The sequence below is a fragment of the Crocodylus siamensis genome, chromosome 5 (assembly GCF_052110815.1).
Source record: "Crocodylus siamensis isolate JL-2025a chromosome 5, ASM5211081v1, whole genome shotgun sequence".
Taxonomy (NCBI): Eukaryota; Metazoa; Chordata; order Crocodylia; family Crocodylidae; genus Crocodylus; species Crocodylus siamensis.
The window spans coordinates 126,972,273-126,985,800 of NC_143399.1; the positions used below are offsets into that span (position 1 = coordinate 126,972,273).

General features: G+C 47.6%; 1 protein-coding gene across 2 annotated transcripts in view; it reads left to right on the forward strand.

Moving 5' to 3' along the window:
* Positions 1–2,358: 2,358 nt before the first annotated feature.
* The window catches only part of DCLK3 (doublecortin like kinase 3), a 61,391-nt gene continuing 50,221 nt past the window's right edge, over positions 2,359–13,528 (forward strand). For both annotated transcript variants that reach the window (XM_090050283.1, XM_090050284.1), the window contains exon 1: positions 2,359–2,452. In XM_090050283.1, the coding sequence (XP_089906409.1) occupies positions 2,365–2,452 (88 nt within the window). In that variant the 5' untranslated portion in view covers positions 2,359–2,364. The remainder of the gene's footprint in view (positions 2,453–13,528) is intronic.

Consider the following 13,528-nt stretch of genomic DNA (forward strand, 5'->3'; position numbering starts at 1 on the left):
CTAGGCCTCTCAATAGCTTCAACATCTGCTTCATCCAGGAGTAGTCTTTTAGTCTTTGACATCCCTCAAATGGCGGAGATATACAATTCATTGTATCATAAAGATATACAGAGGGTGAAATGCTGGCCCCATCAGAGTCGACCGCATAACACCAACTGTCTTCTGTTGTTCTGCAGAAGACTGATTAAAATCTACATTTGCAAAGAAGACTTAATCAGATTTTACTGCATGAAAATGGCAGAAAACTGGCAATATTCAAACTCTGAATGTTTTCATTTTTTGTAATGTCATGAATGTCAGGCCAGTTTAGCACTGATTTGGTCTGTTTTGGTATACTGAGATTGCTTCACAGAGTTTGAGGCTGGAAGGAGCACTTGGTCCTCTAGGCTAGGGATAGAAATTACATATAAACTAGTATAAAGAATTGGAAGTGGGTTCAAATCTGTAACACAACAGGGGTAGGGACAGAAATTACACATCAGCTGGTATAAGTGATCAGAAACTCCATCTGCTTTCACTTTTATACCTTCAAGGACCACAGTTTTTACCAGGACATTGTACTGGAGCTCATGCTAAATTCCTTGTCCACCATGATCCCTAAATCTTCTTCAGAGTCACAGCAGGCAAAGACTACTGAACAATAGTTCCATATGATTGCATTATCCTCTTCTTTTTTCATTCCACTATTTTTTATCATCTGTAAATTTTATCAGCTGCAATGGTATTTGCTTACTTCTAGATCATGATGAAACTGTAATAACATCAGACCTGGTGCCAACCTCAATGGCACCCCACTAGAAATGCCTCCATTTAGTGATGATACTTCACTGACAACGGCTTTATAACATGTCAACCAATTCTAACATGGGCTTCAGTGCTGGTGAATATTGCACTATTTTAGTTAGACTCTTATGCTATCTTAGGTGACTTACAAAGTTTCTTGCTGTACTGTTTGGTAGTGTAAGCATGATGTTGTGGCTGTGATAGTCCAGAAAATATGTGAAAGGTAAGGAATTGTTAGGGTGTTATTTTTTAATTGGATCAATTATGGAGTTGGGATTAAGTCCAACAAGCTTTCAAATGATAGATATCTTTCTTTGGGTCTCTGTGCCTGGCTTCCTATGATCAGAGACCTAACAAAGAATATCTTATATTCGAAAACTTGTCTAACTTTATCCCAACTTCATAGCGGGTCTGCTAAAAGATATCACCCTAAGAAATCCTTGCCTTTATAGCTTGGTAATGTAGTGATATTGTAGCTGTTACAGTCCAGCAAATGTGTGAAAGGTGAGGAATTCTTAGGGTGACATCTTTTATTGGACCCGCTAAGGAGTTGGGATAAAGTTAGACAAGCTTTCAAATGAATACAAGACTTTCTTCTTCATGTCTCTGTGCCTGGCTTCATGAGATCAGAGACTTACCTGACAAACAATGTCTTGCATTTGGAAGCTTGTCTGATTTTATCCCAATTGCATACCGGATCTGATAAAAGATATATCACCCTACGAAATCCTCGTCTTTATAGCTTTGGACATAAGGCATTTAATGGACTTATATGGAAGAGGTTTGAACTAACTCATCAGTGGTCTTTCTTTTTGCTCTAAGGTCTCATGTTTGAGGAATAAAACATTTGCCCGGTAGCTGTGATGGTCCAGAAGTTATACCAGAGACACAGATTTCTTCAAGATGTGTCTTTTTTAGGACCCACTGTTCAGTTGGGATAGAGGCAGAGAAGCTTTCAAGTGCAAGAACTTCTTCCTCAGGTCTCAGTCAGCCGCACAGAGTTATCTATACAGAAAGAGCAGATACAGAAGCTCTAGATGAACAGATATGGAACAGATGCAGATATAGAAACTGGAGAAAGACACTCCTGTGGTGTTCAAGGGAAGGTTATATATGTACATCCATACAATATAGAACATATATGTTATATTTTATAGGGGGGTGTGACACCATGAGTTTCTTTTTGCAGTTTTTATTCTCTTTATTGCTTTTTCCAGTCTATCGTCTATCTTTCTATCATCTCTCTCTCTCCTATCTCTAATGTCTTTATCCTCTTTCATTGCTCTCCTCTCTATCCTTTCTCTCGCTCATCTCTCTCTTCGCTACCTTTCTCTTCTCTCTGTCCCCTCCCTCTCTCCCCATCACCTATCATCTCTGTCTCTCCTTGAACCCCGCCGGAGTTTCTTCTTCCCCGTCCCCGCTCTCTCGCTTCTGTCCTACGCCGGTCTCGGCAGAGCTCCGCGCTGTCCCGCCCGTGCATTCCCCGCCCCCAGTTGCTGTGTCCCGCGGGGCGGGGGCGGGGCCGGGGCCGGGGCGGGGCGGGGCGGCGCTGCGCAGATCCCGGGCAGCGGCTGCCGGACCATGCCGGCCGCCGCCGCCGCCGCGCCCCCTCCCCCGCCTCCCGGCGCGGGGCCGGCGCCCCAGTGCTGCCCCTACCTGCACCACCCGGGTGAGTGAGCGGGGGCTGCCGCCGCCCCTTCGGCGCGCGCGCTTTCGCCGGCACCTGCGTCGCCCTGAGGCAGCCGCTGCCCCTGCCCCAGGCGCTCCCGGCGGCGGCGGGATGCTCCGGCGTCGCGTGACGGGGAGACCCGGGCGCCAGGAGCCAGCTCGGGGCTGGGGCTCAGCAGGGCAGGGCTCCCGGCTCTGGAGCAGGTGGCAGGATGCCGGGCTGGAGGGTGGCGGGCATGCGCGCCGTCCTGTCCGGGCGCAGGGGGCAGCGCAGCGTTGGCTGCGTGGCAGAGGGCGCCGGGGCCGGGCAGTCCTGTCAGCGCTCCCTCCAGCCCGCTCCCGCGGCGCCGGGCTTTCTCCTCCCCGCCTGCCGAAGTGGCGTTGTCCGCACGATCTTTTTCCTCTGGGGAGACGGGGGTAAAAAGTCTTTCCCGGGCGGATTGATTTCGGATCCCCCCCGGAGCCGGCACGCGGGTCGTCGAAGTTGCCCGGTCCGGCGGGTAGGCAGGGCGCGCAGCCCCATAGCGCTGTGGTGTCGGCTCGGCGGAGAGCCGCCTTTTCCCTGGACGAGCGGAGCGGGAGCCGTCTCTCCGGCTGCTGCCTGGAAAGAGAAAGAAGGGGACTTTTGTCACATTTCACACTTGACGTGGGTAAGGGCACCCGGTGGGGAGCATGGGCAAAGCCAGCTGACGGAGGGAGGGTCAGGACTTTTAAAAAGTGATGTATGAATTTGAAATGGCTGGGCAGGTGATTGGCAGCGGGTTGCTTGAGTCATCTCCCACCGTGCTTCTCAGCCTTTTTTGTACCAGGACACATTTGTAAACACTGATGGCCAGGGGCAACATGTAGGGGGTGCATGCATGTGCACCCCCTGAGAGCAGCACTCCTTGCCTAGGCAACAGGCAGGGGAGGCAGGCAAGAGCCCTAGTGCCCTGCCTGAGAGCGCTGGCTGGGGAGTGGGGGCAACAGGAGAAGTGATTCCTGCAGTCTTACCCTGCTGGTCTCTGGCTGGCTGCTGGGGGGGCAAGGGCCCCCCCCCCCCAACTCAGGAGCCACTAGTCACCCATGCTGATGGCCAGTCCCGACCCAGTAGATGGCCAGTCCCGACCCAGCTTAAGTAGAAAACAGCCCCGTGGCCCTGATGGTACCCCTCACCCTTGACCAACTACACTACTCCCAGGCCCCCAGTGTGTGGGGCAGAGGGTGGATGTGTGGGGTGGGGCATGGGGGAGGTCCCAAGCTGCCCCTTGCAGGCTAGAACCCTGCCAGCCTGCAAAGGAAAAGCCATGGTTTTTCCCTTTAAGAGAAAATAGGTTTTTAAAGTTTGTTTGCTCTCCTTTCATACATTCTTGTAACCCAGTTTTGAGTCGCAGCCCATGGGTTGAGAAATGCCAATCTAGGAATTGATCCTATGTGCACCAGTGAAATGCATTGTAGCATGGCATTTTGATTCCATTTGTGGGGAGAAGTGCCCTCATTTTATGCGATTAAACCATAAAAGCTAATGAGATGGAATAGTTATGAGACCTCTGGGAAGCACTGAAAAATGCTACTAAACTGTGAATAATTAGCTGTGGTTCCTTGCAGAAGTGTCAGAGATCTGAGAAAATTGCCCTTTCTCAGGCTGCAAGACCACTTCAAGTGACCGTATATGACAGGTTGGCAGGTTTTGGATTCAAGGGGCTTGCTGGTCAGAAGGACTTGGGGAGGGTCCTTCTGTGATGCAGCAAATGTCAAAGATGAGAAGCTATTTGGGGTGCTGGAGATGTATAGAAATAACTTGTGGATTTTCCTGCACGCCCACAGTTTGAAGGGTGGGGAAAATTGCCACATGCCTTGCCGGTTAAAAGTAGATTCCTGAGCATTGAGTGGAATGACATGAATGAACATGTGGTCAGAGTTCGAGATTCGTTTGTGTTCCTGACTTCCCCATGCCCCCTGTTTTCCTTGATTATTTCAAAACCAGGAGCAGAGTTAAGGCTGTATCTTATTAAACAAAGGAGTAAACATTTATTTCATTTCATTTATTAGATGGGGAAAATGATTCCAGGACTTATTAAATTATTAATTTTAAAATGCACAAAACCATTCCAAAATTATTTCATAATTTCATTCCATTATGGTGTTTCTTGCACCTTTCTTTGGGAAACATGGCATTAACGGTTGCAGTATACGCTCTGTGAAGTCCCCTGGTTCCTCCTTCTCTTCAGCCATGTTCTACTACTGTTTCTTATTGCAGGGATTTCCATGTGTGATTGCTAGGCTAAGGGACAAATCATTTTGCCAGTTCTGCCTTCATACTGTTTGGCCAGACATATTAGCCTACTGGGTTGACCTGGTAGGACAAATTTCTGTTTCTATGGTTAGATCTGGAAAAACTTTGATACTGTGGTAGTAGCTTGTTTGTCATGCAACATACTGAAAATCTTTAAAAATAAATCTTAGGAAAATAAGTATTTTTAATCAAATCATTGAAGCCTGTGAGCTATAAACTGTTTTGTGAGTGTGGGGATAATCTGAAATTTGAATCCAAGATAACTTTATTCTCCATATTTTTGCCACCAAGATGATGTAAAATGCTACAAAAATATTTGAATGCTTTCCTAAATCGTCATGACTGCTTTGCTGTACTCCTGCTTTTGCTCTGATGTGTTTTCCTAACAGCTGGATTTATTTCTTGCTGGAGTCACTTGATTCCAGCTGATGTCTCGCCTATGGTGGGGGGCTGGACCCGATAATCTCTTGAGGTCCCTTCCAGCCCCTAATGTTTATGAAGTCTATATTTGGGGTTATACATTTCATGCATTCTTATTCTATGGAGTCTGGTTTGCAAAAAATATTGGCGGAATTAAATTATTCACAAAATAAGGAAAAACAAAAGAGCTGAGAAACAGGTAAGTCTGAGAAAAAAGTGTGAGCGTCATGAAGAAGCATTTACAATTAAAAGGAAAAAAAAATCCTTTGCTATGCTGGTTTCCAAGGAAATACTTCCTGGCAGCTAGGAAAGGGGGCAGGAGGGGTTGGAAAAAAAAGAGAAGGTCCAGCTGGAAAAAAATTGAACATGAACACCCTGCATTTCCTAGAATCAAAATATTAGGATAATTTTTCTCTCCTGACGCTAATTAAATGGATTTCAAAGTAGAATCTCTCTCCCCATATCTTGCCTAAACTTCCTTTCTCATTTCCTTGGTTTGCTATTTTATTTATGCTTTCTTTCTCTCCCACTCCAAATGCAGTTTAACTCTTTGGGGGCAATAAACTATATTTTGTTTTTTTACATTTTCATAAGTGTATCTATCTGATGTAAAAATGTACAGCACATCTTCTTAGCCTAATTAGTTCCCTGCAGTTGTTACATGTTCAACAGCTGCTTCATCATTACTCTCAAAAGGGATGGCTGCATTTCATAGCAGCTGAAGCTGTCTTTTCCTCTTTTTGTCAGGGATAAGCGGGATATGGACACATTCCTGGCACATCACCTTTGAACTGCAATGCATGGGGTGGGCTGCAGTCACGTGTGCATCTGCAAAGGGCACGAGAGAAAAAAACAACTTGTGGAGGTTTCAGATGTGCTGGCAGAGGGGAAGCCTGTAGGATGTCTCTCAGTTGGAAAAAAAAACAAAACAGTTCGTTTCTAACTTAGGTTGACTAGCCAAAGCTACTAATCTCTATCTGAAAGAGGAGTGAAGATGTGGTAACTTGGGATTTAACTCAGGTTAGCCATTTGGGTTCAAGTCTATAGAAGAGATTGGGATTCAATTTGTGCAGCTAAGCAGAATTGAAACCCAAGTTTCTTTGTCTTCACTGCTCTCTCAACTTGAGTTGGCTAACTTGCAGTGTTGACATATTGGGTCCTGGTTAGGCTGCCTGTTCAGTATGTAATTCTTGAGCCATTTTTTACCACTGCTGCTCCATTCAGGAGTCCATGAGAATTTGCACAAGTGCTAGGGGAGACTGAGGCAAATCTTTTTCACCTGATTGACCCTCACAACATATTAAATCCAAGCTGCAAAGCACTCTATAGGGAGAGCCACGGATTCAGGAGAAGGTGGAAAATGTTACTTCATTGACTGGCTTTTCATGGAATCATAGAATCAAAGGACTGGAAGTGACCTGTTAGATCATCAGGTCTGGTCCCCTGCCATGGGCAAGAAGTTATTGGGCTCAGATGAGCTCAACAAAGTGCTTGTTCAGCCTTTTATTCCCTTCCAGTAGTTTTAGAGCCAGTAGTGTGGGATTCTGCTGTTCTTGCTGCCCTTAGGCTTACCTTTTGATGGTAACTAATATGTACTGAAGTTGGTTTTTTTTGCTATTTAAAGCGCTTTATTTCCATGACTTAAAAGAAGTGCACTTTATATCACTTTAGAAATGGGTACAGTGCTTTATATAAACCACTGTTAAATGAAGAATTAAGTTTGAAACACTGTGTTTTACAGCCCTTTAGAAACCTGTAGTGCTTTAAATACTTTCTGTATGCTGATCAAATTTCTGACTGGTGGAGAAGCTTCAAAAGGCTGTGGAGTGTCCCCTGCTTCCTATCCTGGAAAATGCAGGGAGATTTAGAGCCTTTGCCCCACCAAACACTCTACTTCTATCATGTTTAAGAGCACTATAACTTTATAGTGCTATAAAAAGTGCTCTAAATTGCAGCACTGTAAAATGTTCACGGAGCGCTTAAGTCTTTTGTATGTTCTTATAAATGTAATTAGCATTAGCATGTTTGTGTGACTTCAGCAGTTTTGTTTAGGCTTTGATTCAGCTCCCCTGAAGGCAGTTGTGGATCATTTAATTGACTTCTATGCGAATTGGATCTGGTTGTCACTGGTGCCTTTATTGTGCTACTTCACATTGGCAACGTGTAGGGGGTGTACATGCACCCCTTGAGATTTGCCATGCACCCTCTGGAAGCACCAGCCATGAAACCGTAAGTGCACTTCCGGCTTGGCAATCAGCTGCTGGGAGACCCCTTCCCCGGTTGGCAATCTGGTGCCCCCCACCAGACTTGGGAGGCACCAGTTGCCCATGCTACTTCAGAAAACAGGGTGGCTGGACTAGCCTAAAGAAGCATATCCTGTGGTAAAAAAGGGGAAAATGACTGACTGAATTGATTCTAATACGAGTTTGAGGTTTTTGTAACATTTGGAAGTTGTTTATCTTACCTAATAGTGATTTTCCCTTTGTTGCAGAAAAAATCAGGCACACTTCCCAGCTTCTCTCTGTTTCTAATGTAATTTACTCAGTCTAATTATTATAAGAATGCAAAACAATTACCTGTGTTAAGTACTCTTAGATGAAGCTTTCAGTAATCATTTTGAAAACATGATCTCCCACTCAATCAGTGTTTGCCAGGGTGAAAAAAATACATGAAATTTATAATTTTCATGCCATATCCAAACAAAATAGTTAATAGAAGTGTTTAGAAATTTGTGGCTTAGCTGTGTTGATCTTTAGGCTGTCATTATGTTTCTAGGCATAATTAGTACTGGCTGATGGTTCACCCTGCAGAAAACATCTATTTCTGCAACTGTTAACAAAGCCACTTCCTTTGTTCTTTGTAATGTTATTGATGTTCTTAACATATGCATGTATTATTAAAAAAAAAAAAAACTGACTAAAAATTATGGCCTTGTGCCTGTGTTACTGGATAGGAAATGTGCTTTATTTACAAGTAATATGGTCATTTATGTAATTGCCAGTTCTGCAAACTAAACTTGGGGTCTAAGACCTCTCTTTCCTTATGTTGTATCTTCATTAGTAATGCAAGTTCTCAAGATCTAATTGTGCCCTCAGTGGTCCCTGCACAAATCCCTATGCCTTTACAGGCTTTGCTCAGCTGCTATATAATTGGAAGCAGTCCAAGGGGGATCTGATACCAAAAGCAATGGTTTCCATCTCCCATAGCTGTGATGGCTAGGAGGAGTCAAGCATAGTGAAAACTTACTTTTGTACTAGAGAATGAATATCCAGTGAATATGAATGAACATGTTTTTCATAGATTTTTAGGGTTGGAAGGGACCTTGTGGATCATCGAGTCCGACCCCCTGCTCTAGGCAGGAAGAGCTCTGTGATTAAGTTACTCCTTGTCTAATCTCTTCTTGAACACCTCCAAAGCAGGGAAAAGCACCATCTCCCTTGGAAGTCCATTCCATACTTTGGCAACCCTCACCATAAAGAATTTCTTCTTGATGTCCAATCTAAATTTACTCTCCTTCAGTTTGTGGCTGTTATTTCTAGTAATCCCGAGGGGCGGCCTGGTAAACAGAGTATCCCCTATTCCCTGCTGACCCTCCCATGATGAGTTCGTAGATAGCCACAAGATCACCTCTCAGCCTTCTCTTGTGGATGCTGAAGAGATTCAGGTCCCTCAGTCTGCCTTCATAGGATCTTACCTGCAGGTCCTCAACCATACAAGTAGCTCTCCTCTGAACCCTCTCAAGGTTATCCGCATCCCTCTTGAAGTGCAGGGCCCAAAACTGGATGCATTATTCCAGCTAAGGCCTCACCAGTGCTGCATAGAGAAGTATCACCTGCCTAGACCTGCTCATGATGCACCTACTAATGCAAGAAAGAGTGCGGTTAGCCTTACTTATTACCTCCGTCACATTGGTGACTTATGTTCATTTTTGCATCAACTATGACTCCGAGATACCTTTCCACTGCTGTGGTACTCAGAACGGTAATTCCCAGTCTATAGGTATATTGGAGATTCTCTTTCCCCAGGTGCAGCACCTTGCACTTCTCCTTGTTAAATTGCATACTATTCTAATCTACCCACTTCCCCAGTCTATCCAGATCTGCCTGAATTCACTCCCTCCCCTCCAGTGTTTACTGATTCCCCATAGTTCAGTGTCACATCTGTGAATTTGAACAGAGTGCTTTCAACACCATCATCCAAATCACTGATGAAGATATTGAACAGTACTGGTCAAAGGACAGAGCAATGGGGGACACCACTGCCCGCATCTCTCTAGGGAGAAAATGATCCATCAACCACCAGTCTCTGGGTGTGTCCCATAAGCCGGTTTTTCACCCACCTTACTGTGAAAAAATCCACATCACAGCTACTCAGCTTGCTTGTGAGAACTGGGTGCAACACAGTGTCAAAAGCCTTTTTAAAGTCCAAGTAAATAACATCTATCTGCACCCCTGCATCTAAGCACTTTGACCTGGTCATAAAAAGAGACCAGGTTAGGCAGGATCTGCCTGCTATAAACTCGTGCTGGTTTCCTCTTAACATTGTATTACCCTCTGGCTCCCCACAAATGTGATCCTTTCTGATCTTTTTCTATCCTGCCTGTATAGTCTGCAGCCCTCAATGCCTACTGCCCAGTCATGGGAAGGGTCCCACCAGGTTTCTATTAATCCAGTCAGGTTGAAATCTTTGTCTTCAAGCAGGAGCGCAAGTTCCTTCTGCTTGTTTCCTATACTTCTAGCATTACTATAGAGATGCTTAAGCCCCCCAATAGGTGCCCTTAGTACTCCCCTATCCTGATTCTTAGTGGGCCCCTTAGTACTTACCTGGTTAATTCCAGTGTGCTGTTCATGGCTTGTCTTTCCTGATCTCATCCTGATTTTGACATCCTCATCCCCCAATGAAGCTAGTTTAAAGCTCGATGTAGAAGGTCTGTCAACATGTTAAGAGAACAGACTCTTACCTTTTGGAGAGAGATGTAGACTGTCACGTCCCAGCAAGGTCTTATCCTAGAAGTACAGATCTTGGTCTAGAAAGCTGAACCCTGCATGGTTGCACCAACTTTGAAGCCGTGAGTTGACCTTCTTAATGCAGTTGCTTTGGTGCTGGCTGCAACTGCAACTGCGTTGAGGAGGTCAACTTCGCAATGCAATGAAATGTAGATTTCTAAATCTATTGTAGTCCAGGAGTTAATGAAACAAAACTGAATATCAACATGGAACTGAATCTGACTGTACACAAAGCCTTGAGAAACACATTAAGAGAGACTTTTATTTGAAGTGTTCCAAATTCTGCTTCAGTTTGGAATACTTCAAGTTCAGAGAGCTTCAGCTGTGTGCAGCTGTGTACCTCTTCCCCATCCCTCTGAGCACTTCAGAATGGTTGCAAAGGCATTCAGTGGGGATGCTCTCCAGCCAAACCCTTTTCTTCTGAAATCCTTTGCATGTCTTTTGGCTGGTCTCCAGAGTTTCCAGAGGATACCCAAAAGTCCATGAAAGTACTCACAGGGGCTGCACCCAGATGGGTGAGCATGTGCCTGTTGTGGTGTCTCAAAGCAGTTTGAGATGCCACAGGAGGCATGCTAGGAATGAAAAAATGTTCCATGCATTGCGTATGTGCAGCACAGATTCTGAGTTTGATGCCAGGAAATTCCAGTATCAGTAGACTGGAAAAAAGTGGTGCCTGAAACAGCTGGAGGCTGAGATCTCCACAGAGACACTCTACTACCCAGTCTGAGTGTCTGTCTGCCGTGTGTCCTTGCTACTCCAGCATGCTGCCCCAGACCCAGGCTCTGTTCCCGGTAAGCAGGGGCATGGGGGGGGGGCAGGTGTAGGTGGGGGACTGTGTGGGAGGTGTGGGTCCCCTACCCACTCCCATGGCACACAGCCCTCACTGCCCCTGGTGGTAGCAGCCAGCAGTGAGTCCTCAGGGTGCTTGTGGCCCACTGTGGGCAGAGCCACCAGTGATGTGCAGTTCTCCCTGAGACCTGCAGGTTACACATGGTGCAAGGACCTGGTCCAGCCTGCTAGACTGGGCTGGCTGTTGCTACCACCTGGGGCTCCTGGCACTGCATTCAGGAGCCGCACACCATCAGACCAAGCTGGCTCCTACCTCCATCTGCCCACCATGTGGAAGCAGAAGCTGGCTCAGCCCAATAGTACGCAGCCCCAGGTGGTGGCAGGAGGCAGCCTGATCCTGCTTGAAGCTGCATGCCAGTGGGCTGGGATGGCTCCATGCACCATAGTTTGTAGGGTTGGAAGGGACCTGAGTAGATCATTGAGTCCAAGAGCAGATCAAGTCTGAAGCAGATCATGTGTAGCCCCTGGGTATCAGGTGGTACTGCTTGCTGCCAGGGGACTGTGCCTGAAGTGGGCCATGGGGACCCTGAGGGTCCACTTCTGGCTGCTGCTGCATGCTGTGGTGGGGCAGGTGGGTGGGCATGTGGCACCCCCTGCCACCAAAACCTCCCCCTGCAAATCCCATACCCCCTTACATACCCACTTACAAACCCCACACCCATGAACCCCCTCATGATCCACCCAGGAACCCCACATCCAAAAATTCCCACCCCCAACCACGTACCCACCCACAAACCCCACACCCACTCCTACACCCATCCAAAAGCCCTCCCTCCCCCTCCCCGAAATCTCATAACCTGCATGCTCAGTTGCCATGTGAGATGAAACCTGCTGGCAGGAGCTGTGGCTGTGGGGGTAACTACCACACTGTGGCCCTGTTCCATGCCCACACCTGTGCTGGGACATGAAGCCAAGAACCACTTGGGGGGTTTGGTGGGCTGGGGGGAGGGTTGGAGTGAGTGTGTGTGTGAGAGAGAGAGAGAGAGATCAGGGTCAGGGATGGGGGAGCGCTGTGGGTAGGACAGGCTGCCAGAGCTAGACTTAGAGCCCTCCTGCTCCCCTGTGCAGGGGGAGGCCAGCCTGAAAGGGAAGGGACTTCTCAGCCTAGGCCCTGAGCCCTAGTTGAGGGTTTCCCAGGAATGACAAGGTAATTGCTGGGACCTGGGCACAGGCGCAGGGAGCAGAACAGTAAGGGCTGGCACTGCTCAGAGCTGCAAAGCAGCAGGTGGGACAGCTGCAGCTGGACTAATGTCCTGGTGCTGGGGTGGAGCTGCTGCCAGGAGGGAGCTAGTGGGGGTCAGGCAAAGATTGCGGATCAGAAGTGAGGGGCACTGGCAAGGCTGTGGGTTGGAAATGTGGCTTAAGGGCATAGGCAGGGCAGAGCACTAGCATATCAGTGCTGCTCAGTGCCACAAAGCAGCTGCAGATCCCGTTGCAGCTCTCCCCACATCCTAGTGAGCACCAGGAACCCAGCTGGAAGGCAGACAAAGTGGCTGACCTCCTGGCCATTTGGGCCCAGAAGGACACGCTTCAACAGTTCAAAGTGGGCCACCATAATGAGCACATCTTCTGAGTGATAGCTGCTCAGATGCTAGAGCAGGGACACCAGAAGACATGACAGTAGTGCCATACAAAGACCAACTGTGCAGCCATGGTTCACTGACAGCTGGCCCAGACATGCAGGAGGCTCTTTTGCAGTTCCCCTGCCGTCCCAGTCTAGGTCTGGCAAGGATGCAGCCATGGTGCTACAGGTTGAAGGGGGTGGATGCTGTCACAGGTGGCAGTAGGTCACAGCCCAGCAGCAGCCCCCACTGCCAGGTTGCTACAGTGGGGGATGCAGAGGATGCAGGGACCGCTCTAGGTTAGGTCTGCTGCAGCAGTCCAGCTGGCACAAGGGGCTAGTGTCCCCAGATACCAACGGGCTGGGCCTCAGGAGCTCCTGACTATTTGTATCACCCAATTATTGTGGGCCCTGAGGCCCACATGGCTAACTAATAGCGCCTAATGTATGGGTCTAATGGATGGATGACACAATAAAATACTTGGGACAACTAATGAAAAAACCAGGAAGAAGTGTTGTGTAGGTCAAAGGGTCAAAACGTGAAAATAAATGCACCTGAGGGGGACACCGAGCAGAGCTCCCCAGGTCATACCCACTGGTCCTCAAAGGCATCCAAGGAGCCAGTGGATGCCGCCCACTGGTACTCCTCCTGTAGACGTGCATGGACAAGTGAGAGGAAAGCGGCTGCTCAGTCTCCAGACACTTTCCTGGCCAGAGTCTCCTTCCTGGTCAAATACAGAGTCCGCTTGGCCAGGACCAGGAGGAGGTTGACCAGGATGTCCCGGCACTTGGTGGGGCTGCGGATTGGGTGACCAAAAATAAAAAGGTGGGAGGTGAAATTCAACTAGAACCTCAAGAAGAGGCTCTGGAGGTGGGGGGCCTGCAGCTTGGTGCACTTGAGGATCGTGTGCACCAGGGTCTCCCTCTGCCTGCAGAAGGGACAGGAGACCGGGGTGTCTGTGAAGC